Source organism: Asparagus officinalis, chromosome 7, assembly GCF_001876935.1.
Source record: "Asparagus officinalis chromosome 7, Aspof.V1, whole genome shotgun sequence".
Classification (NCBI taxonomy): domain Eukaryota; kingdom Viridiplantae; phylum Streptophyta; class Magnoliopsida; order Asparagales; family Asparagaceae; genus Asparagus; species Asparagus officinalis.
In genome coordinates, this window is record NC_033800.1 from 64,321,102 (window position 1) to 64,348,285 (window position 27,184).

A 27,184-nucleotide genomic window follows, 5' to 3' on the forward strand; every position below is an offset into this window, starting at 1 on the left:
TGTAACTTTTATTTAAGAAATGATTAAAAAAAAGGAGAAATTGCCAAGTGGCAGATTCAATGGTAAGAGATTTAATGTAGTATATAGATTGCGAGAACCTGAGAACTAAACATAGTGACCTAGAGTTAATTCTTTTCATGCAATGATAATCTTGGAAGCTTACATGTTTAAAAGGCACATCTTGTATACGTGTCATTGTCTTCCTCCATTAAGATAACAAGTGGATCACTGCTAATATGGCGAACATTATTAAGTAGCATCCATGCATTTATCCATTATCAATTGGACTCTTTAGTATTTCTGTATCATTTTTGTAGTATTAGTTGTCCTAGTTTTCATTTCATTCTGTTTCATCTAGACATCTATATGAATATTCATTTTACGGTGTTATGGTTATATGATAGTCAAAAGTAGTTCTACAGCATTTATTTCTTTATTAAGTTTATTTGTATATTTTCTAGTAAATTTTCATATAATAGCTACAATTACACAGTAACTTTTACTAATAACTAGTATCAAATATGCTGTCGTATGGAGTATGGAGAAAAGGATGGACATGGCTGTGTTTTTTTGCTTTTAAGATAGTTTACATGCGCAAAAGCATTGACACACGCAAACATGGATAGTATGCACATAGACTCAAACATGGACACACTTAATGCACCCATACGAACACACATAAGGTCACAGCTTAAGTTTCACCCATCCTGATGTATTTGGATCAACAGGGGGACTTACACAACGGTTATGCACATCAGCAGAAATTTCATTCTACTTCAAGAGTTTATATCAGAATGATGGAGAAACAGCTAGGAAAACGAATTATCTGAAACCAAATCTGAACTGCAACTTAAATTCATGGGTGGAAGGATGTGAACCAGGATGGTCATGCAGTGTTGGGCAAAAAAATCAGAAAGTCAGGCTTCAAGATTCCAAGTCGATGCCTGCTAGAACTATTAACTGTCGCCCTTGTTGTGCGGGTTTCTTTTGTCCTCGTGGCATAACTTGCATGATACGTAAGTACCTTGGTATATTGGTGCACTCTTGGAAGTTATTCATTACTAGCTCTGGATTTTTTCTCTTTTCTCTTTTTGGTGATTTCATTCAGTTTTTTAGTAGTTATAATTGCAACAGCTATAAGTAACCATCCATGATTTATAGGGTTACTAACCTACTATGATATAGAGCACTAAGTTCATTGAAACCAATTCGTGAATTCTGTCTTATATCTTGTTTGTACTATTTTTGCATGGAATCTCATAGTTTGTTAATTCTTATTTTCCAGTAAAAAAAAATGATGTAGCTCCAGGCATGCATCATACATGATAAATAGTCCACTCATATTCCAGACACACAAAGTATGATAATGTAATACCCTATCTTAGTTAACAATGGCTGATGATCATTGTTAATTAAGACCATCTTAACTCCAAAAAAGCCGCAGAGAGTTACTTTCTTGAGACATTGTGTTTGTTCATTGGCAAGCAAAGGGAAACATCAAAGCCTGTTAAGACTGCAAAGATTATGAAAAGATCCCTCGTAGCTATATAGAAATAATACCTGAGAGCTGCTGTCTTTCTTCATCAGAGATATTATGAAAAGATCCCTCGTAGCTATATAGAAATAATACCTGAGAGCTGCTGTCTTTCTTCATCAGAGATTATAGTTTTGTCCATCCGTAAACAAGAGGAAAATAATACCTGAGAGCTGCTGTCTTTCTTCATCAGAGATTATAGTTTTGTCCATCCGTAAACAAGAGGAAAATAATGAAAATTCAATAAGTCTGCAAGGATTTTAATCTTTAGGCATTTGGATATATTGGAAAAAATGGAATATTGGAAAAAAATTAGAAAGAAGAAACTGGAACTAAATAAGAAGGCAATATTTAGGGAAAATGTTCTGTGTTCTTGATGCATACATCATGTGCATCTGAATGTGTTGGCAGACAATTATGACAAGAGTGCTTATCATAGTACCCTATGCAATATCTTACATGATTTAGCGGCTGGAAGGTTTTCTTTGTAGATTCACGTGATATGATGTAGCCTTATCTTGAAGTTTCATCAGAATTGAAGTCTCAGATCCTTAGTCTTTGTCCCAAAAATCAGGTCGTTAATTTTTTTTGCCTTTCCATCACATGAACACAAAATGACAATCTAATGGCAAGGTTTTTACGTCCGTGTTCTATAACATTCAAGACCAAACAACTTAGATAGTGGTGTAAGATAGTATTTTACAGTTCTAGTTGCTGGCTGAACTCAAATCTGAGATATGAGCATTGTATTTTAATTCCTCCATTAGTAGGCTTTAGGTTGCTCTACTTTACAGAGGGATTGTTCAATTCTTAAGTAGAGGTGTTTAAAAACCACGTCATGCAACATCAGCCAGATACGCTTATCAATCTATACACTTTAGTGTTAATCATTTGGATTGCTTTCACGCAGCTTGATGTCTGTTAGCATATATCAGTTTTTACATGGATAATGTCACGCCCCGGTTTCAAAGTGTAATAATTTAGAACATGATTCGGCCAACAATGCAACCATTGGGTCACATTCACGCATCTAGATCGTCATGTATATTGATATAAAGCCAAAACTACACCACAGAGCATGTAACTAAGATAATAAAAGAAATATATAGATGGAGAAATCTCCAAAAGGACGGAGTCCAACTACGAGTTCACAACTATCCATAATGGGAAAGGGTAATAAAAAATTACATCATAGTCTAGAAAAAGTCACATGTGGCTCAAGAAAAAGTCTAAACTAAGTAACTACCTAAACCAACTGAACTGAAGAACTGATGGACTAAAAGGTGATCACTGCCGCTAGACTTGCTCCTCAAAATATTCTCGGTCCTGCGAAGAAAGAACAGTTCCTGAGTCTGGGGTGTGCAAACCCCAAGGGAGTCAGAAAACTCCCAACAAGCATGTAAAATGAAGGAATTGTGCACGTGTAAGTGTATATAGCAGGTATAAAGAAAAGATAAAAACTCAATTAAAGGTGATAAAAGAAAATACTAATTGTAGATATCAAAAAAAAAGTCTACCACAAGGCACACAAGCACATTATTATTATTTTAGGTGTTATTTGAATTTGAAAAGAAAATATTTCATGTACATAAATCGGGTACCCGTAAACCGTCTCAGGATCACGGCTTCAAGTCAGGATTGACCTTTAACTCTTATATATAAATCTGGATATCAAGAATGTGCATGAGTCTGCTTATATACACGTTATATTCTCCGTCCAATTTTTTTTTATAAACCCCACATTTATCTATTTATTTTAAGCGGTTGTGCATGAAATATCGTTCACTAACCACAGAGTTACCGTGGAACGACTTCCGTAAAATTATAAAAAATAACCGTAACCCAAACATGTTCAATCAAGATGGGTGCATCATCTAGTCAATGCTATTATAATCAGGCTTATTGAGGCGCGCGCCTCGGGCACGCCCCGGGCGCGGGGCGCTTCGGCCTGGGGGAAATGCGCCCCGCACATGAGGCGGGGCGCTGCACGCAGCGAGGCGCGCGCCTCGCATGCGCCTCACTTGCGCCTCGCTCGCGCCTCACGTGCGCCTCGCGCGCGCCTCACGTGCGCCTCACACCTGCGTTATGTAACATACTCTTTCTTCTATTTTTTTTAAATAATTTACATAATTACATATTTATATCATGTAATATACTCTTTCTTACTAGTTGCTAATCTATTTTCATCTTTTCATGTTTAACCTATAAAAAGGAAACAATAATTAGTAATTTAGTATACTTGTTTGCTAATTGTAACTTCATTCTCTAATTAGCATGCTAACTAGCAAATTATAAACATGTAAATATGTAATTGTTACATTCATTCTTCATCTTTTCATGCTAAGTAGCAAATATCAATTAAGAATACTAACTAGAAAATTATGAACAGTCATGTTTGTTAATTATATTTCTTAGTCTTTTATGTGACAATTTATAAACATATGCTCATAATTGTTAATCACTTAATTTGATGATTTAAATACATGTTTCTTGTATCTTTTTTATTACTTTAAAAATTCAGTTAGCATAATTTGATGATTTAAGTTGATATTCTCATAATTTTAGATGTAGGTAACTAATATGTTGCTTATATGTTTCTGTCTTATGATGTTGGCAAATATTAGTTTGAGTTATGCGCCTCAATTAGTGAGGCGCGCGTCTCGTTGTGCGCTTTGCGCATGGTGCGCGTAAGGGACCTTTGCGCCCCGCATTGCGCTTTGCGCCTCGATAACACTGATTATAATAATAGTAATAATCAAGAGAAACTCCTCACATTGGGATATAGATGTCGAGGGTATAGTCATGCTATGATAACACGTTTATGAATCATATTTTTTGACGGAAGTCATCTTCATGCACAATCAACCCTATAAAATGTGATTAGGTGATCCAACAAGCACCAAATGATCAAACAATATCATCATTCATAATAAAAAGGAAAATAGATAATTAACATAATTGTTTAGTGTCAAAGTGTGCCAAACGGGTTTGATTTGACAACATAGAAATCTACAAAACTGGTTTTAGTGAGCAAAAGGCCCAAACATGTCTGAAATTTGAGTTTTAGACCCAAATTGGTCTAGTATTTGATGTTGGACCCTAACCAGGTCCGGTTGGGTTCAAAACCCGATCCAAATGAAATTTTGTGAAAAATCAGGATCCCTGGGATTCGAACTCTAGACCTTTGTGTCATTGTCAAACGCAACTAACCACTACAAACATCATTCTTTTGTGTCAAAGGTGATGCAGGAAATAACTAAATACATTTCAGTTAGTTCTATAAGTCCTCAAAATATATTTTGCATATGTAAATTAGTTATACATATATTTTTATAAAAATCTACGAAAATTTTACCTTCTGACTTGTACAAAAACTTATGTGAACATAACACTGTTGGTAGCAAGAATAATGTTATGGCCAGGAAGAAAAAATAAGAAAACTAAATAAAAAATAAGGTAGTAACAAGCTAAATCGTAGGATTATAAAACCCTTTTTTTCTCAAAATAATTAGTAAACAAAAATTATATATATAATTTTTTTTTTCTTTGACCGTCTAAAGGAAAGAAAGCGAAACATTAAGAATAGAAATTCTTTCTTATTAAAAAAAGTTATTTTTTAACTAGACTATCTATTTTAAGACTAAATTATTAGAAAGAATTATATCAAAAACATAACTACAATTAAGACAATAGTTATCATGAAGCTACAGTAAAAATTTTAGGTGCATGCAGTCTAAGTTCACCTAGGTGAACGAAATCCTACAGAGCATCAAAGGTTCAAAACACAATTAAGAAAAATAACTTTAGGATTATACAAACTAATGAACAATCAAGGTTTCCTCCTTTCATGTGGGTACTTCTAATAATTCAATACGCTGCAACCACTTAAAATTAACAAAGGATTTACTTAATCATTTGGGGGCAAAATTGTAGGAATGAGAAAAAAAATCTAATCTATAGAAAAGGGAAACTTGAGAAGAAAGTATGCTTGCCGAAATTCGAGAGAAACTCCGAAAGCTAAACCCAAGCAAGTAATTTTTTTCCTTCTCTCCTTCAATTGTAGTCGCTGCTTCCCTTCTCCTCTCTTTTTTTTGTTGTATTTTTTTTCAGAGCAAAAGAGAACTTGACATGGTTTTTTTTTTGAAGGAGAGATTCAACTAAGATATCCTTGAGATTAAGGGATTTCAAATAGTGGGCTTGGTTAGTTGTAGGAGTATCTCCGAAAATAAATCTCCCACTCTCATCCGTGAGAGAAAATCAAGATAAGAGGTGGAACTGTACATCTAAGATCTCAGGTATAGATTTGGTGGGTTTGTTAGGTTTAGATTTAACACTAATTGACCTTTGAGAAAACTGGATTTCCAAATTCTTACATCATGTGGGCCTTCTCTATCAACTCTTGTATATTTAACCAAATTTATTATTTTGCATCTAAAATAATAAAATATTGATTATTACAGATAATATTTGCTTGCACTATTTTTTGGAATTTCCTTACCTTGTGCTCATTGATACTGCTGGATATGATGAAGTGTTGTGTCTTCTTATTTATATTGAGGGTTAAAGATGCAGTACTTTCTACTTAGTTATCCATTTTTCTTAAATGGTATTTCTAATCTTGGTTTCCTTTTTTAAAAATAAAGCTTGTCCCCTGGGTGCATATTGTCCACTTGCAAGTCTTAACAACGCTACTGGTCTTTGTGATCCGTAAGTTGGTGCAGTTTCATTTTTATCTTTCCTTTTGCTGAGCTTTTTTCAAAAAAAGAAAAAAGAAAAAAAGAAAAAGAAATTAACATCGTGCCACATGAATGTACAAGTTATTAATCATGCAGATACCAGTACCAGTTACCTCGAGGACAGCCAAATCATACTTGTGGAGGTGCAGATATATGGGCTGATGTTACAAAAAGTAGCCAAATGTTCTGCCCAGCAGGATACTATTGTCCTAGCACCATTAAGAAAATTTCTTGTAGTAGTGGGTATATTATCTTATCTATCCAGCACCCTTACATCATTATTTAAGTTCTATCTCTATTATTTATCCTTTTCCAATAAATAACTAGATACAATGATACACTATGTCGAATATTTCTTAGATATTAAATATGTTTGGGTTTATAATTAGTTAGCTACTACTTACGACATATTTTCTGGACTTTTCAGGCATTACTGCCGGAAGGGCTCTATTTCTCAAATAAGTAAGTTCCACTTCTGACTACAATTTATTTACAACTTTTAGGTAATTGAATCTTCTTTATTTCTATACGATTGAGAGAATTGACGTGATCTAGAGTATGCCAAAGGCACAAACTTGTTGTATTGTGGTGCAATTACATTTGATGTTATACACGAGAATTATCTTCTTGGTAACTTTTGTTTTCATTTTACCTTGTGGAACAAGAACAATATCTATAAGACCATAACCACACTGTTAGCCCATAGACTACGACATTTATTCACTATTTCGGCCTGGATACCCTATTGAGGATGAATCACCTTGCTCTGAGTGCCATATGTTATTCATTAATAAGATTATGTATCTCCTTTTAGTCATCTTGTTAAGGAGAAATTTAACTATATGACACAATATTTAACAAACTGATGGGTTTGCATGATCTCCGGTTGCCTTTGGATTTCCCTTCTTTAGGAATAAGACAACATATGAGTAATAGAGCCTATCGAGTATTAACACCACATGCTCAAACTGACTGAGTACCTAGAGTAAGATTGCTATGGTCAAATTTCAGATTGCTATGGTCAAATTCCAGAAGTCTTGTTAAAAAGTAATGGAATGCCATGTCAGTTTTAGGTTTCATGGTCACCTGTTTACTTTCACTTCCAGTAATCTTGTTTTGACTCATGCAACTCTTACTAGTACATCCTCTGTTATCTCCCATTGTGTCTCATACATCCGCCAATTTGGGCTTATTTTACTCTGAATAGACTTTAAAAAAGGTTCTTATGGTTTATATATCACCTTAATATAGGTCTTACATTAGATGTATCATGTACTGAACGATCTATAATCAAGATGACATCTTATGTTAGCCGGTTGTTTGGTTGCCCAAAAAGCCAAGTAAAACCATTATAGCCTATTATAGTTTTTTTTTTCTCTTTGTTTTGTTCTCATCTTGAAACCAATAAGAAATGTGATGTGTCACCTTCCTATTGGATGATACGATCCAAATTTTAGTAAACTCATTTCATGGGTTTTTTTTGAGGAAATTGCTAGAAACCATTTTTGATGGCTTCCTCCCCTATTTTCTTTCTAAGAAACCAACCAAATGGGCAATTATTAGAAAAAGGTCTTCCTATTTCAGCCATGCATTCACATAATTTTCTCTGTATTATATCCGCTTAATTTCCACCTTAGAATGCTATCTTGCTAGTGCTTTCATTCTAATTTAGATGGACATGTTTCTCCACCGCTGCGAGATCTCTGATACTCTTGACAAGGTCACAATGTTCGTCGGAACATGCTGCTATACCCCTAGCTCAGCTGCTTCTACGGTCACTTGAGCTTGGTGGCTGGCGTGTAAACCTAACTCTTTCAATAGACCTTTTAGAGATCTTCATCCTCTAAAAACACTTTAAAGTTTAAATGTAGACATCTTTCTTCTTAGATTCCAAATAATGAGGCACAAATGTTGTGGTGGAGGGGTAGGTTTATTAGTGATAATACTGAATTCTTATGAAATGTGCACTGTTTGTCTATGGACATTAACATTCTATATAATTTAATTTGACAAGATTCAGATCCCTTTGTCTCTGGATAAATTGAGTGATCTCTCTATTCATGGATATCCAACATGACGCTACTGGATTTCCATCTCCTTCCACTTACAACATTAAAACACATAACCATAGGTTCCATTTTTTCTCAAATAAATTGAATCATTCGGAATCTCAGTCTAGGATCATAAAGGTGGCCATAGAGAAGTAACTTGTCCACACTTTTAAATTAGGAAGTCTACCTGAACATTGGCAGTTATAATATCATAGAAAACACCTTTATCTTCTTTAATGTACCTAACAATCATATGCCTTCCTCTGATGCAAGGTTTTAAATATCGGTTATTGGAGATTTATCGAACAGTCAAAATCTATGTCGGATAGTAGATATCGTGGATATATCGATGATAAGTAGTATTTATTAGAGTGAAATTACTTGATAGTGATATATATGATATAATATTCTAAAATATAATCTGACTACACTTAATAAAATATAAACATACCAAACTGTAAATAATTATGTTAAGCATCACTAACCAATAGTAGAAACTTGGGTCGGGTCGGGTTTAAAGTGCATTGAATAGGTGCTCGTTGCCCGAAATCAAAACTCAAATCAAAGACCAAAAATTCTAATTTTTGGGCTGACAATATCGGCCGATAACTCACTTTATCGTCGCATTATCAGTGATAAATATTCAAAAACGATAAACGACTTAGAATTAAACTTATCATAGCGGGGAGGCCCCCAAAACCGATAAATCATCGTTTTATCAACCGATATTTAAAACATTGCTCTGATGTATCACGAGATCTATTAGAAATGTTAGAGAAGTTTGGTTTCTTTCTAGCAACTGATGTCTTTATTCTTCACAATGTTTTCAATCACCGTGTTATGCTTAGCTAGTTTTTTAGACCCTCTAACATACTCTACACTACCTCACTAATATAGACCACCTCCTTGAGGCAAGGTTATAGTTGATTTTTTGACCATATCTAACTGAATAGCCCATCATTTTATGATGATACGTATAAGACTTTCTCCAATGGAAAATTAGCAAATTTGTGTACATGATGAATTCAATATGCATGTTCATCCATTACCATCACTTGCAAACTCATAAATCATTATTCACCTTACAAATATGTAAAAAGTTACATTTGACAAAGTGTACCTATTTTGTAGATTATTTTACTAAAATTTGATTTTTCAATGTGAATAAAAATCCAATACATTCACTTATGAGTCAAATTGATCCACTCGACCTATTAGATGGAACAAAGAGAAGTAGAAGAGAATTACAACTACAAGAACAAAACTCAAAGATAGGTTTTTGGTGGAGCGAGCAATGCTCTACTCTTAAGATTTTCTTGTATTGCTTCTAGACTAACTTGATTTACAAATTGCAATCCATCTTTTTCAATAGAGATCTCAAATCTAAATAGCACTCTGATTATAACTACTATATGAATTGGACTCGCTATTTAAACAGAATTCTCCTATATATTTGCTATTTAAACAACACCTAATATGAGTAGGACTACAATTCCTAGTTAATGAGGACTCCTTTTAAATCTGTAATTACAAACTCCTAATGAAGATAGGACTCTTATGTAATTCAAATCCCACATACTTCTAATCATAATAGGACTCATGCTCCAAATCACAAGAGGACTCATACTCCTAATTATAATAGGGTTCATATTTCTAATACAAATAAGACTCGTATTCTTAGTTGTATAAGACTTGTACCCCTAATTACAATAGGGCTGGTGCTCCTAATACAAATAAGACTCAATACTCCTAGTTATAATAGGACTCATATTCCTAGTTGTAATAAGACTTTAACGTGCTCCAATTTCCGTCTCCTTGATGGAATAGAAGCATCCTTCTAGATCAATACTCTCTCCTTTTGAAAGAGTGAAGCCCCGCAAGCTCAAAACTTCAAGTGGGGAAGCACATGCTTCCATTTCTCCGCACTATACCATTTTGCTTGGTTTGCCAGTTTACCTTTCTGTTCGATCCTGTAGGTAATGATTCTTCATTATCTTTTCTCACGAACTTTTTGCTCCAAAACACTATCATCCTTAAGCGGCTCTTTCTCAATGAACAAATCATAAAGTAGTGGGAGTACGATAGTGGGCTCATCCCCTTCATCTAACATGGAAGGCTCAAATGACTTCAAAATTTCAGCATTGACGACAAACTAAATTTGCATATATGTAGGCAACTCGAACTGATAAGCATTATCTCCATATTGTTTCAAGATTTTAAATCGACCATATGGAATAAGGTTGATTGTCTTTTCTTCACCCTTTAACCTCTCCTTGTTCAGTCAGAACCAAACACTCACTTTGAATTTTTAACTCGATGCTTGTCATGCCGGTCTTTATACCTTTATTGAAAGTGCTGCAATTGCACTTCAATCTCCTCGTTCTTTACAATAGATTGTTGATACATCCTCAAATTCATAAGAGAGGTACTAGAAATACTCAATTTGATGCTTGATAGTATGTTGTGTGGCAAGCCCCTTGGCTTCTGGAGTAAATCATCATACGTGTCCTGAACATCCTCAATCTCCTCTCCTTGTCTACTCTTACTTGACAATAAGGTGTGTGAGACATTCACTTCCTCCTTTGACCGAGTAAATAGTACAATGGTTTTAAAATAGGTTGATTTTATTGATTTATCTCCGATGTACAGGATTTCAGTCATGGTTGATACGATTTTTGCAAAAATGTATCGCATATTGTTTTTGGTCTATTTGTCCGGAAAAGGGGCCGATTTCTCATTGGTTAAAAATCACTCAATGTTCTGTAGTTTACATTCTAAGTGAACCGGTTTGGGTTTGGAGATAAAAACCCTATTTTTTCCATATCCGACCCACATACACTAAACAAAAACCGTGATATCTTATTCCTTTTCACATCTGCTCATCGTATAACCCTAATTCTCTTTGCCTCAACTGTTCTCTCCTCCAAGATTGCTCGCAAATTTCTCACTCAAAGACCTCTATCGACGACCTCTTTCGAAGACCCTCTCGATCTCTCGATATTTTATTAAATGTGCTTAGATTATATTTTAGAATATTATATATGCTCACCATTCGATATGACACTCCGATTTTTACTAATCTCCCGATGACTAAGATCCGATATAAGTTTTGACCATCCAATATATTTTCAAAAATTGATATTTAAAGCTTTGAAATAATAGCACAATCCTTCTGCTAGGATTCACCATATGTTTTGCTTACTCATCTATGTTCATACTAGCATGGATAATGAACTACTTGCTATCCTTCACAAACTTATACGTCCTCAACATTTGATAATGTGGAGCACCCCGATCCCACAAATAAAGAATACTAAGTATCATAGAACAAACATCAAGCCGGATGTCCTCACACGTTACCTCATTGATATACTTGTTTGTGATTGCAAACTTGAAAGTGCACTGCTTGGTAATGCACATCTCCACATCTTTTTAAATCCATCTCAAAGGATATAGTTTTGAATGTGGTGTTGTAGCTCATCCCATCTTGGCCAACAAACCTTATGAAATAATACTCTTTGAACTGTCTGAATCTTCTATTGTTTTGATCACGCTCTTCTTCACTTGTATTTTCAGATGAAAAAGCTCCTATTGCATCTTTGAATCATCATGAGTAGAGTAGCATGTCTTCATCATCAAATCAAACCTCTCTATCGCCCTTTTGTAGTTCTGGCAACTCTTCAGCGCCATCAATATGCAGTGTGGACTTTCCCTTGCTTCTTCAATCATCTTTCTTATCGCCTCGCATGTTCATCTCAAGATGAAGTAGCTAAGACTTCTCCTTTGTCTGACCACTTTTATCACAATGATCACAAAAATTCTATTGAGTTACATGAGATTGCTTCTTACTTGATTCCTCTTGCTTTTCATTGTTTGAGTCCGGCTTCACTTTCAATTTGTCATACTTCCTAAAATTTTTAACGTTGTCATACTTCCTGAAATTTTTAACGTTGTCCCCTTCAATTGCAGTAGCCTTCTTGCTAGTTTTCTCAATATTTGAGACTAAAAATAACTTTAACTTCTTTCGAATTGATTCATGCAGTCGTCCAATGTACTTCATCAAGATTTCCTGGTCGTCTATTAGTAATCCTAACAAGATAGCTTGCTTATGAAAATCAGTGGTATACTCAAGATAGCTTGCTTATGAAAAACGTAGTTTTGTTTAAGATATTGTCATCGGATCCATCGGTCTTCTTCGTGCCTCACAGGGTAAAACTGCTTGGGGATAACGATTTTGAAGTTCTTCCAGTTTATGGTAGACGCGTTGTGGTGTTTCATGAAAAATTCTGACTTGTTAATTTTAGTCTTGCAAAACAAACTTTCTGTTTTAAAGTATAGCCATAGATAGTAAAATATGTCTCCAACTGACCTATCCAACTATCTAGCTTTTCTGCATCAACCACTCCATCGAATATAAGAATATCAATCTTGGCCTCCATTTTGAGAGGTTGCATGGTTGTCGAACCAAAACTAGTAGAAGTAGTTCATTTCTCTTCTTTTCCCCTATCTTCATTATCTAAAACTACTCCTTTCTTTGATTCAGCAAATCTAACATCTTTTGCAGAATCTTCAGTGTTTGGTTTAGAAGAAGAGGGGTTTGAAAAAAATTTGGAACAACACCTTTTCCATCATAGTCGTCAAAGAATCCATGCGTACCTTGAATCTAGCCATCCGTGATGCAAGATCGTCTTCTGCCATCTGTTGATATATTTGTCGCTATTGTCGGTTGAGCACTTGATGTGATCAAACTCCAATGTCATATGATCTTTGTCGAGTTGCGACCATACACAGTAAACCCACACAATAGGATCTTATTAGTCTGATACCAATTGGTCCACGCGACGCATTGGATAGAATAAAAAGAAGGTAGAAGAGAATTACAACTACAAGAACAAAACATAAAGACAAATTTTTGGTGGAGCGAGCAACACTCTTCTCCTAAGGTTTTCTTGTATTGCTTCTAGACTAACTTGATTTACAAATTGCAATTCATCTCTTTAAATAGAGATATCAAATGTGAATAGCATTATGATTATGGCTACTATATGAATTGGACTTGCTATTTAAATAGAATTCTTCTACAGAATTGCTATTTAAACAACACCCAGTATGAGTTGTAATCAGTATTTATAGGATTACAACACTTAATCAGTATGAATATGACTCCTAAATCCGTAATTACATACTCCTAGTGAAGATAGAACTCTATGTAATTTAGATCCTACAGACTTATAATCATAATAGGACATGCTTCGAATCACAAGAGGACTCATACTCCTAATTACAATAGGACTTGTACTCCTAATACAAATAGGACTCATACTCCTGGTTGTAATAGGACTCATACTTTTAATTACAATAGGACAATACTCCTAATACAAATAGGACACAATACTTCTACTTATAATAGGACTCATACTCCTAGTTGTAATAGGATTCTACAAGGTGCCACAATTTTAGTCTCCTTGATGGAATAGAAGGATCCTCCTAAATCACAAATATACATATATTAGGAGAAATATGCCTTAATTGTCATGTCTCTTATGTTGTCAAGCAGTGTTTGACACCTTGTCTCTTATAACTATATTTGAGTTTGCAAATCATACTTTAGACATTGACTTATTGTGTACTCAGTACCTTCCCTCTAAGGATATCACCTTTTTCAGTCCAACTTGTACTGTACAATTGTTCTTTCTACCTTAATGATGTGTTATTTAGCATAAGTAGACATAAAACTATAAACCGAGAGGGGTAAATTTACCTATCTGGAATTACCTCCCTTTACTTTTAGCAATTTTTGCAGATTTGTTACCGCTTAGGTGTTCCCATTTAGGTGGGATAATTCTTGGCTACCACTATGTTACACTTCACCCTTAAGCTTAGTCTCACTGTTTGCTCCAAACATGCTAGCTCTGATTTGTTGTGACCCATGTTTCCTGGACACTTCTATGTTAACCCGCGCTCATGTCCGACACACGCTTGCCCTTTCTTGCATCGACACTTCCTTGGACAGTCCTTGAATATATGCATACATTTATTCAGGGTGTGTACTCAATTATACCATATATGTATATAACACTTGCCATACACTTCTTGTAAGTATATACTATATTTTACATCAACTTCTTGAAATTCATTAGAAGTGAGTCGGGTTATCTCAATTCATACGTAGTTTAGAACTATGATTTTAAACTGCCGTTTGGATATGTAGTTAAAAAATGAGCAGCTTTCCAATTTATAATCTACACAATAAAGAAAACAAAGAAATGTTATTTAAATTTTAATTCTCATATATATATATATATATATATATATATATCCTAAAACCCTTCATCACCGAAACCTCAAGCCGACGTCAGAATTCAGCGATGAATTCTCCATCGATTTTCTTATAGAGGAAGCGAAGGAGGAGCAGAGCACTTTATTTTTGGGGCATGATTTTGCCCTAGACTTGGCAATCCGATTTTTTAAATTTGGGCAGAACAATTGGATGATCAGCTTTGGCTTTTGGGTTCTAAACTCAAGTTTGAAAGAGTAAGATCTTAAAAATTAGCCTATTGGCCGCTATGTCCTCTCATATCCCGATATTTGTCCTCAAAACGCCATATGTCTTTGAAAGCATGATTTTGTGGTATTGGAGCTCCCAAACTGACATGTCGGCAGCCATTCAAAACCTTGATTACTGGAGTGATGAAAACATTATTGCCCTACGGGCCCTCGTCTTGGAGTTAGTCGTGGCATCACACCTATATCCCTATTGATCTATCTATACTATATACTAAAATAAACCCCTTGGTTGTGACTTGACAACTTCTTAGACAGCTGACTTTTGAACTTCTATAAATTAATTATTGGGTTAAATTGTAGATTGATCCAATGCTATTGCCCGATTGTGGATAGACCCCCTATAGTTCTATTGTTGCAGATAGACCCCCTGAGTGAATATGTTCCACTCTTTTACCCTCAGAGAAAAATAAATTATTTTTGAAAAATAGACCTCCTAACATAAACAAGTTAAAAACATTTTAGTCGTTGGTCTCACAGCAAGTGGGCAATAGTACGAGCGTCTAGCCAAATTAACCCTTAATTATATATTGATTTTCTTGCAACCTACTATCTTCTTCTCTCTCCCTCTCATTGATTGTGATGGATTCCAAATTTATAAGTTTTTTAATTATAATTATTTTATCTAATTTATACTAGAACTTTTAGAGTGAAAGTAACTTAACCACCATTAGAGCATTCCTAGGTATGTCATATTCTCCTCCTCCAGATAAGAGTCACAAATCGTGAGCGCTAATGTCCTTAATTTGCTCCAGGAATAGCATTGAAGCATACTGCAACAGGTATAAACCTGGAGATTAACCCAGTCTCCTAGTTGTGGATCTAGGTTTTGTCCTTGTAGCACCTGGCTAACCTGCTGGTTTCTGGGATGCGCCTTTGGCCATTCCTGCAGGACCATATGACTGGGGTCTTGCCTTATCACTTGCCCTCCTGTATTTACCAAACCTTTTCTTGAATGGTGTTCAAGGGTCCCGCGGCATAAGTCTGTAAGCTACCCAGTTGGCTACCTTGTATGTGATAGTCTGTGGCTCCCAGGTATTTACCAAACTTTTTTCTGAAATGCTTTTTTCATGGGCCCCGAGACATACAATTAAAAAAAGTCAGCGAGTTAACCTGGATGGCTACCTTGAATGTTATAGACTGGAGTGGGGAGATAAGCGGCAATTAACGCTGGTTTTATTTATTTATTTATTTATTTTAATTTTTAATATTTTAATTTTTTTATTTTTCCCAAACTGCAAACGTGTTCCTTGGAAATTCAGTAATTTGATAGAATTTTACGCCTGTTTTAAAAGATCATGCCCTGAGATGAACATGAACCCATGCTGTAATCCCACTGTAGTTCCCTTAATGAAGCTTTCATTACAGTACTAAAGACTTAATTAACTTTTTATGTTATTCTGCTTCTTTTTCAGTAGGTGAATTCTTTGCGTAGTTCCTTATTGTGACTTCTTCAGGAGAAGCAGGCCATGAGATGAGCGTGAACCCATGCTGTAATCCCACTGTAGTTCCCTTAAGTGAAACTTTCATTACAGTATTAAATACTTAATTAACTTTTATGTTGTTCTGCTTCTTTTTAAGTAGTAAATCGTGAATTCTTTGTATAGTTGCTTATTGTGATTTCTTCATGGAGAAACAATTTTGACATTCTTGATGCAATTTTGCACAATATAAATGTTTTTTTGATCCTGGTAGATCTATTGCTATAAGTTCTTTTTTGGTTGTTGTTTGTTTTAATCTTATTGTTTCCCGTTCACATTTAGATCAAAATTGAAATCTTGTATTACATACTTAATGTATTTACTTAATGGTAGTGCCCTGCTGTGTTGTATACTAGCTTTACAGGTCTGTATTTTACTATATGTATTATTTGTAGCAATGCTACTTTCCCTTTCCATATGTTTTTACTTGTGTATTCATCTCCCAACTCCTAGATTGGAAGAAATAATTTGTTTGATGTGTAGAAAATTGATTTAGTTCTTCCTTGCTTTTGAACATCTTTGTACTTAAGGCACATGTGTTTGATTTAGCTATTGTCTAATTGTATGATCTTTATTTGATTGTGGATCTACAGGCTGTTTTTACAAGAGCTCCTGTAAGCCAAATTCTGAAAATCAAAATATTACTTTATTTGGAGCCTTAGTCATGGTAAGCATCTTCCAATTACTTGTCATTTAATTTGAATAACATCTTGTTTTCAAAGCTGGAAATCTATGATCCATTGTCCTACTATCACGTGGAATTCTAATTGTCGTAGTCTATATGCTGGAATACGTTTATGATGGTAATATACTTCCTTGGATAAGAATCCTTTGTGGCAGTGAGATTGTTGATATAATTCTCACTTGTAGGTTTCTAGATATCTCTAAAATCTGGAACTTTGTTGTACAAGTCCTTAATAACTTGAATAAGAACATACAACTTTTATTTGCAGAGAGAACAACGGAGCATTGTCATCGACTTCAAGCATCTGTTACACAGTTTTGTATGCTGGTTTATTCTTAAGTAGAAATGAAAAAGATTGAATCACTTTACTCAAAACAACATATCGTCGATTGTGCTTCTGTTGAAAAGTTTTAGTGCTTGGATATCTCATGACCAGAGTAGACAACACACACCTTGATAATAAATAATAGATCCAATTATCCAAGGCATGTAGACTTGCATATATGGAGTCCTTGAGCTTTGCACCATCAAGCTTTTCACTAGAGAAGCTAATTGGCTGTCCTCCTTGTCTAAGTTCTACATTTGTGCCAAACTGCCAACATTAGAAGCATCTTATCGATCTTGGATACAAGCTCAAGTTACAAAGAGGCAATAGGTGCTTTGATGATCTTTTTCTTTAGCGATATAAAAATCATTCGTGCATTGTAGGTCAATTTGACGGCTCACCTTTCATGCATTTGATGATTGGTACTGAAATAGAACTCAAATATTTGATGAATCTTCTATAACAGGAACTAGGCCATGACAACTTTGAACTTAATGGAGAGTCTTTGTTGTGACCACCTCGTATTGGCTTCCATTTTGCTAGAAACCATCTTTATGCCATAACTCAAGAACACCACCTTTGCTAGTAAGTAGTTAACATCTTGAGTTGTAAGGAGCCTTTTTATCTCTTAAGAGTTAAGACTTCAAACACTTGTTGTAAGTGCAGTAGACACTCCTTATTTTTTCTGTATACGATGATGTAATCGAAGTACATGGCAACAGCTTATTCAATGAATGATCTGGAGACTTGATTCGTGATAGTGCATCCAGAAGATTGAATGTCCATGAGGAGTATTAAAAGAGGTTTCTTTCATCTGTAGGATGCATCATATTTGATTATATCCACTATGGAAGTTAATTTACATTGAGATGCTTTATCCTGGTTTCAATATTTAAACGATTTATATACTGTATGTATCATCTTCAATTGATGTTTATTGTTCTTATTAAAACTTTAACATCAATTACTTTCCTCTTTCATGTAAATTCTTGATTTCTGATTTTGTCCATTCTTACTGCCTTCTTATTGTTTTGTTTCAAAAAAACTTCGGCGTCTTTTGCTGCTAAAGCTCACTAAAATTTGGCAAATCTTAAGCTGTCTTCCCGCTTCGCTCCCACGTAGGTGATAAACCTAAGATCTCATCGGGAAGGACATCTGTAATTTTTTAGGGAGGAGTTCCAACCATCATAGCTTATGGAGACTTGGATGGTCTGTAGTTGATAGCTTCATCTTGTCGACCATATGAAAGTAGCAATGACTTTCACAGTTCCATCATCAATAGGTTTGAACATTTGATATCTCTGCTGCCTCTCTGATATTTCAGAGAGTTCTTGATACTTCTCTTTTCTGATTATAGCTTACAGAGACTTGGATGGTCCTTAGTTGACAGCTTCATATTGTCGACCATATGAAAGTAGCAATGAATTTTTTGACAAATTCTTCAGCTATAATAGCATTGCATATTTTATTATCTAACGTATTTCTTGTATGAAAGTTCACAAATCCTTCATCAATAATAGCATTGCATATTTTTTCATGTATGAAAGATGTTATGGTGCAACAAATTATCATCGAGCATCGCTACAGTGTAGCTTAGACTACTTCCTACCACCAACGTCTTGCCTGCTGCTTGGACCACCTCTTCATCTTTTAGTTAAGTGATTTCTTGTTTTTCCTTAACTTCTTTATCCTCTTCCTCAACAAGGATATGATTCTGCACTTTAGACAGTTGCAAGCAATAAGCCAAAGCCTGCTCATTTGAAACAATCATGAAGATTGAAAGTAGTATTGAGAAACTACGGAAGGGCAATGAAACTGGGATCCCACTGGAAAGAGATGGTGGATCTCAATGTGAAGAGCTGGTAGTGTAAATCATGGAATGATCTTTGTAAGACTGTAGTCCCCACTAAGATCGGAAGCTAGGAACTACAGTGCAGAATATCACCACCTTGGATTTCATTCAACTAACCAGGATACAACTCATGAACTGAAGGAATCCACCATGGGAATTGAAGATAGAAAAAGTTCAACTTCACACACAAAATGGCTTGGCTATAAATGAGAGCCAGAAGAGGTCTTATAGAACATGTGACATTTGGACATTATTGACCAGTATACCTGACTTTAGCCCCCAAACGAAAACAAGTAACGAACTATAACGCACAGTAATTATATCAAGGCAATATTTGTTTGAAAAAGCGGGTCCCATACTAATACTTTTTTCAGAAACAAATTACCACGTCAAAATGTCTGGGTTATTTTGACAGAATTTGATAGATAAGTTTGTTGGACATTGCTGCCATATAGCAAAATCCTTTGTCAGAATTTCTCTCCTCTCACTAGGACTTCAGGGAGAAAGTGAGAAATAGACCGCACGTCTAACTTTTTATCCAACTTTCCATGCAAACAAACAAAAAGAAGAAAAGGAGAATTTGTGGGATTTTAAACGCAAGCAAGCCACTCGTTTCTCAGCCAAACTACTCTTTAAAATTTTGATTCTTGAATGTTGAACTGCCTTCAGCATAAGGTCTACTTCCCAATGCTACAGACAGAGTCATTTGGAGTATTTTATACAGAGTTATAGTCAAAACATTGAAGTTTGTGGTGCACATGCCTAGTGAATCTCAAGATGACTCTTGCTTCTTTTCTGAATAAAAGATAGTGGAATATCCACCTGCATCACGTGCCTGCTTCCTGTGGGCGTCGAAAGTTCTCATACAAATTTTGGACTCCTATGGAGCCTACTGAGTTTTATAACATTCCCCTATACCAAAGTTTTGCCATTCTTTGCCAAATTTTTTTTGGAAAAGTTGTTATTTCAGCATCAATTTATCTCTAACAATAAAAGGCTTAGTGTTGTCTTGAACATGCCAATGTGTTTCTCCCTCTGTAATTATTCCATTACCAACAATTTTCTTGTGTTATTTGAAGTTATTGCAGTACTTTAGTTTTGTTAAAATTATGTTTATTTTTCAGCTTTTTAGCTTGTATTCATCTGAATTCCCTTTTCTTATTCCCTCTACAGGCTGCTCTATGCTTGTTGTTGTTAGTTATATATAACTTCTCTGGCCACGTTCTGAGTAATCGTGAGAGAAGGCAAGCCAAATCCAGGGAAGCGGCTGCTAAGTATGCGAGAGAAACTGTACAAGCTCGTGAAAAGTGGAAATCTGCTAAAGATGTTGCAAAGAAATCAGCAATTGGACTTCAGACATCATTATCTCGGACATTTTCCCGCAAGAAGACAACTAAGCAAGAGTCAGCAAGCAAAGCATCAAAGAAAAAGGAAGCAAGCAATTTGACAAAAATGATGCGTTCACTTGAAGAAAACCCTGACAATGATGAAGGCTTTAATATTGAAATAGGAAATAAAAACTTGAAGAAGAATGTTCCTACTGCTAAGGAAATGCATACTCGTAGTCAAATCTTCAAGTATGCATATGGTCAAATTGAAAAGGAAAAAGCCCAACAGCAGGAAAATGATGATTTAAGTTTTTCAGGAGTAATTTCCATGGCAACTGAAAACAATACAGGTACGAGACCTATGATTGAGATTGCTTTCAAAGACCTCTCGTTAACTTTAAAAGGGAGTAAGAAAAAACTCTTAAAGTGTGTGACGGGAAAACTTATGCCTGGCCGTATAGCTGCTCTCATGGGCCCATCAGGTGCTGGAAAAACTACGTATTTAAGTGCTGTTGCTGGAAAAGCAACAGGATGTGATGTGACTGGTTTAGTTCTCATAAATGGGAAACAAGAACCGATTCGTTCATATAAAAAAATCATTGGTTTTGTACCACAAGATGATATTGTGCATGGGAACCTGACAGTGGAGGAGAATCTTTGGTTCAGTGCAAGATGCAGGTATGAAGTCAGTTTTAGCATCACATAGTATTTTTTCAATATTTAACCAGTTATATTACAATAGTATACTCTGAGCAACCTCTGAAGGAAGAATCTTGATCCATTTTCTATATTTTCTTTGTAGACATTGGTTTAAATTCATAAAGCTTTTTAAGAGAACAGAAATATACATCTCTTGGCTTTGTTTCTTACAAGTTACAACTGAATATTAACCTTACTTGAAACCTCTGCTTAAACTAGTTTTGTCCTTAGGGTGGAAGTGGCATAATTAGGACCATACAATGTTTTAAATATAGGCCGATTTTATCTATTTATCCCCGATATATAGGGTTTGGGCCATGGCCGATACGATTTTTGCAAAAATATATTGCATATAGTTTTGGGCTGATTTTTCCCGATATATCAGTGTAAATCTGATAAAGCGGCCGATTTTTTGTGAGCTAAAATCACCCGATTTTATACAATTTACATTCTAAGTGAACTGGTTCTCGTTTGGAGACAAAAAAAACCCTCTTTTTTCCCATATTCGACCCACATACACTAAACAAAAACAATACAATCCTATTCTATTTTGCTTCCACCAAACAAAAACAATTGGTAAGCGATCCTAAACATGTGTTATTTACATATTAGTATGTTTATGTTTCATTAAATGTGCTTAGATTACTTTTTATAAACATGTGTTATTTACATATTAGTATGTTTATGTTTCATTAAATGTGCTTAGATTACTTTTTAAGACATTATATTATATATGCTACATATTAGTATGTTTATGTTTCATTAAATGTGCTTAGATTACTTTTTAAGACATTATATTATATATGCTCACCATCCGATGTAACACTCTGATTTTTACTACTTATCCCCGATATATCCCGATAACTAGGATCCGATATGAATTTTGGCCATCTGAGATATTTCCGATAACCGATATTTAAAACATTAGGACCATATTAACGGACTTTCATGCATAAAGCTATTTTAAAACTTTATATCTGGTTCTTTGGCATGGGGATCTCTATTTGTATTTTCTTATTGATGTTATTTGATAGTTAGATAATTTCCTGAAATTAAAATCATCTGGCTTTTATTTCTGGAAAGATAGATTTGGAATGTTTGTTTTTTAATCAGTGCTATTTTTCATGAGTTCCAGATGCATACCTATCCATGTATTCATCTTATTTCCTTCAATTTTCAAAATGGTTACTTAATTTCCATCTTCAGTTGCTGGGAAAAATTTCTATATTTCCATCAATTATGCTGACTTCTTTTTTTTTTCACCCCCTCTCTCAGAAGCCTAATATATTAAGCATTGTTATTTTTAGAGCATCAACTACATGACCATATTTCTTACTGATGTTGTAGGCTTTCTGCAGACCTATCCAAAGCTGAAAAAGTTCTAGTTGTAGAAAGAGTTATTGAATCCTTAGGGCTGCAAGCTATCAGGGATTCATTAGTTGGAACTGTAGAGAAGCGAGGCATCTCTGGTGGACAGCGGAAACGAGTAAATGTTGGTTTGGAAATGGTTATGGAACCATCACTCTTGATATTGGATGAACCTACATCCGGTCTGGATAGTTCTTCGTCTCAGCTACTTCTTAGAGCTCTTCGTCGTGAAGCTGCTGAAGGGGTAAACATCTGCATGGTCGTTCACCAGCCCAGGTTGTTTAATAGTCATTAGATTCTGCGTTTCTTAAATGTATGATAATCCATCCTTTTCTATTTTGTCCTAAAAAACTTGTTCATAATGGTTGGTGGTATTGTCGTATTTAGTCAGCAAACAGAAAACTGGAGGCTATTCATATGGGAAGCTATATTAAACAAGTAATTTCTAAGATTTGTTGAACATAAGTAACTTCCTAATGGAATTTCAATAGTCTTTTTGCCATTTGCTTACCCGTATTGGCAAAGACTTCTGTTTTCTCTAAACTAGGATATTGATGTCGATGGCCATTTCTTAAAATGTGATCTCTTATCAGAGCATGACTGACCCCCTTTTGTTCAGATTTGGAGTATGCCAAGATATTTGAAAGCAACTAAGTGAGAACAAAGGTTAAAATTTGAAATCAAGGCTAAGAGATGTGGCTGTTATTATGGGCCGAAAGGTGCTAAGATTGGAAGTATACTTGTAACTTGCAATAGTTACAGTTGAAGTATCCTCCTATGGAAGATAAATTTTAATTAAAAATTTTCTCTGTCAAGCATAATATTTGACAGCATGAGCATTTCTTTTCTGCTTTTATATTGTTATGAGACACTCCATGAACTAATGGCAAGCCATTTGCTATCTGCAGTTATACTCTATTCAAGATGTTTGATGATTTGATACTTCTTGCAAAAGGAGGTCTTACAGTCTATCATGGATCAGTGAAGAGAGTTGAAGAGTACTTTTCAGGCCTTGGGATCAACGTCCCTGACCGTGTCAACCCTCCGGACTATTTTATTGACATCTTAGAGGGCATAGTTAAGCCTAACACAACCACAGGTATCAATTATAAGCAGCTTCCTTTGCGATGGATGCTACATAATGGGTATGATGTCCCTCGAGATATGCTACTTGATGATGCTGAAGCTGAATCCTCAGTTAGAGGCAGCGGAGCAGATTCTGCTGGCATTGACCCTGATGCACAATCTGTTGCTGGTGAAGTATGGGATAATGTAAAGGATAGTGTGCAAACAAAAAGAGATGATTTAGGGTATGTATTTTCAAATCATGGAGACTTATCAAACCGCCGAACCCCAGGTGTTCTTACACAATACAAGTACTTTTTAGGAAGGTAAGTTTTCACAACATATGCTTCATCACTTGCAAGCAGTATCATATACTTCATTTACATTATTAACATAATGAAAGTTCTTTTGATATGCTTTAACCTGTAATGAATTTTGTTAGTAGTAAATATCCTGTCATGTTCTTTTATTCTCATCACTTGCACACAAAAGATCTTCAGGCAGACTACTTTTAATTTATTCTTTGATCTTGTCTGCTAACTTTGTATGGGTTTATCATTCTTAGGGTTGGCAAACAGCGACTTCGTGAAGCTATGATACAAGGAGTTGATTATATTATTCTCGGTCTTGCTGGAGTATGCTTAGGTATACTTGCAAAAATGAATGATGATACCTTTGGGGCATTGGGCTACACATACACTGTCATTGCTGTTTGTAAGTTAGCATCACATTTTCTGTCTTAAGAGCTGCTTATTTCCTCAATAGTGTTCTTGTCTAATCATCAAACATGTTCTATTTGTGTTCAAGAAAAAGCCTCTTGTTTAATATTGGATTCTTGGCTTGATTGACTTTGTTGAGTGCACAAATTTAAAACTTTAGTGACCAAAATCCTCTTGTTTATTATGCGTTCCACTAGTACTACTAACAAAAGCTCTTATCTTTTGTAATTTCAATGGAGATTATGAGAATCCTAGCGGTGTTTTATTTTTTTTGATCAGTATTGACATTTTATATGGATTTAGAAAATCTTTTTTGTTTAATGCATTTCAATTCTAGATATTTCCTTTATTAAATATTCGTAGAGGATAATACTAACTAAGCTATAAATCCAATGCTAATTTTAAAATATAAGGAACAAAAGTGTGGGGTCATCTTGAATTGCTATGAAAAAACTAATGAGTCATCAATGGCCCTTGCACTTTTGTTCTAGTAATACAAAATTAGCTTGGGATTTGTAGTTTAGTTATTACTGCTCTTTTGAATGTGACAACTGTTTTTATGTTGTTACTGTTTATTTCTTCATAAAAATACTTGCCTGTCATATTTTCTTTTGATATACATCTGTAAGGGTAAGTTCTAAGGAATTACCATGAGTCTACTGACCTTCATGGATTACTATCAAACATTTTTCTTATGCATAGTTGTCATGACTCTGTTGTTACTTTATGGAAAACTACTTTCTTGCATTTTCCATCAGAAAACTTCATCATGCGCATGCCCATGACATTTTTATTCACAAAAATGCTCATATATAGAGGAGAATAACAAAAATGATAATTTATTATACATGAACATAAAGAAAAACTTTGACAGCTCTAAACTTGTTCATGCCATATCTTTATTATAAAGTTGACCTTTTATGCCAACTTGGACTGGTTTTAAAATTAAAACAAACTTTTTAAGTTCTGCTCTTCTTTCTCATATTGTATATTCACTGGTTTTGATAATTACTAAAAGTGGCCTGTAATGTCTAGAACTCAGGATTTATGATCCTCTTTAGATGCTTTGCTGGGCAATTAAGAAACAATATGTGAAAACTGAGTGTACCAGAAACAAGGATGTTATATTGACCCCCCGAAAAAAAAGGGAAAAAAAAGAAAAGAAATGAGAATGTTGTGATAGTCTTGTGGGTCGTCAGAGGACCCTCTACAGCACAACTCGAATTTATAGTGAGGACTGGGTTGTAATTTATACCTCTTAACATGGATATACACTAAGAGATAGGATAAGAAATATGCGCATTTGTTTTAGGTAAGAGGTTGCTTCCATTGATATAATTTGATCATGTACAACAGAGGCCACAAACATTTAGAAGAAGTTATAAGATATGGTGCTAGTTAATTTAATGGAGGAGATAAACCGTAGCAAAACTGAATGAAAGAATATTAGTGTAGCCGGCACCAAAACTTTGGTATAAAGGCTTTGTTGTTGTTGTTGTTTTTTGTCATTTAGATGCTTTGAGATCCTTCTCAATCATTCTACCATCTGAATTTCTACTCTCTGTTTAAATTGACAAATATTTCCCAACTTACGCAGATTTTGATTCTATAATCTATAAATACAGTTAAGATCATGTAACTTTGTAATTCCTTGCCCGCAAGTGCAGTTAAGCAGCATTCAAGCCATTTTAGCTTTAAAATGCCATTATTCTCAAGGTCTGTTTTCATGAAGTTGTGAAATATTGAATCCAACATTAACCTTGCCTGGAACTTGATTGCAGCTCTTCTATGCAAAATTGGAGCTTTGAGATCATTTTCACTTGAAAAATTGCAGTACTGGAGGGAGAGAGCTTCTGGCATGAGCTCACTAGCTTATTTCCTTGCTAGAGATACAATCGACCATTTCAATACAATCATCAAACCCATAGTTTTTCTTTCTATGTTCTACTTTTTCAACAACCCTAGGTCGTCATTTTGGGATAATTATATTATTTTAATTGCGCTTGTCTACTGTGTGACTGGTATTGGGTATACTTTCGCTATCTGCTTCCAACCAGGATCAGCACAGTTGGTACGTTGTTTTCACCGGAGACTCATTGTTCAACCCCAGAAACCAATTGCATATCTCATTTTCTAACTAGCATTTATACTTGCTCTTGCAGTGGTCTGCACTTTTTCCTGTAGTTTTAACTCTTCTAGCATCTCAGCAGAATGTTTCCAAGATCGTGGCAAATTTATGTTACACAAAATGGGCATTGGAAGCTTTTGTCATTGTAAATGCTCAAAGGTGTGCTATTATTCTTCCCTTTCGATTTTATGTAATAGTCAGATGAATGCTCGATCAACATAGATAAATTAATGATATTTGATATATGTGTCATAGGAAAGCTCTCAGAAGTACACCATTCCCTCATTCTTACCCAAAGTCTTCAATGATGAGAAAATTGATAGAAAATTTAAAGTCAGGAACCACACTTGATTTTTTTTTTAAGGGAAAATCTTAATAGGATTTGTTACTTCTCCTGTACTTCTTTCATTGTTACTTCTTCTGTATTTCTTTCTTTCTCACCATAATGAACTATTCCATTACACCCAATCGCATGCGGTTTACATTACGAATACTTCATTTTTACCAGTCTTTCGAATGAATTTTTAGTGTGTGCCCTTTTGAGGTATTTTGCTTCTTGCTAACATAAGCACCTTCTTGAGCCCCAGGGGCCCAGGCCTTTGTAATGGGGAACAAATCTGGAAAGTTTGTGTTCAGTTTAGATTTAGAT

The 27,184-nt window shown here is 34.9% G+C and overlaps 1 protein-coding gene across 2 annotated transcripts in view; it reads left to right on the forward strand.

Moving 5' to 3' along the window:
• Window positions 1-27,184, forward strand: part of LOC109848986 (ABC transporter G family member 28-like) — a 37,158-nt gene that overhangs the window by 7,885 nt on the left and 2,089 nt on the right. The window contains exons 3-13 of one of the 2 annotated variants that reach the window (XM_020418746.1): window positions 729-1,016; window positions 6,178-6,241; window positions 6,367-6,513; window positions 6,698-6,732; window positions 16,960-17,033; window positions 20,402-21,234; window positions 22,603-22,899; window positions 23,532-24,014; window positions 24,254-24,402; window positions 26,189-26,478; window positions 26,570-26,694. In XM_020418746.1, coding sequence (XP_020274335.1) covers window positions 729-1,016; window positions 6,178-6,241; window positions 6,367-6,513; window positions 6,698-6,732; window positions 16,960-17,033; window positions 20,402-21,234; window positions 22,603-22,899; window positions 23,532-24,014; window positions 24,254-24,402; window positions 26,189-26,478; window positions 26,570-26,694 — 2,785 coding nt within the window. The remainder of the gene's footprint in view (window positions 1-728; window positions 1,017-6,177; window positions 6,242-6,366; window positions 6,514-6,697; window positions 6,733-16,959; window positions 17,034-20,401; window positions 21,235-22,602; window positions 22,900-23,531; window positions 24,015-24,253; window positions 24,403-26,188; window positions 26,479-26,569; window positions 26,695-27,184) is intronic. The other variant, XM_020418747.1, reaches the window with a different exon arrangement.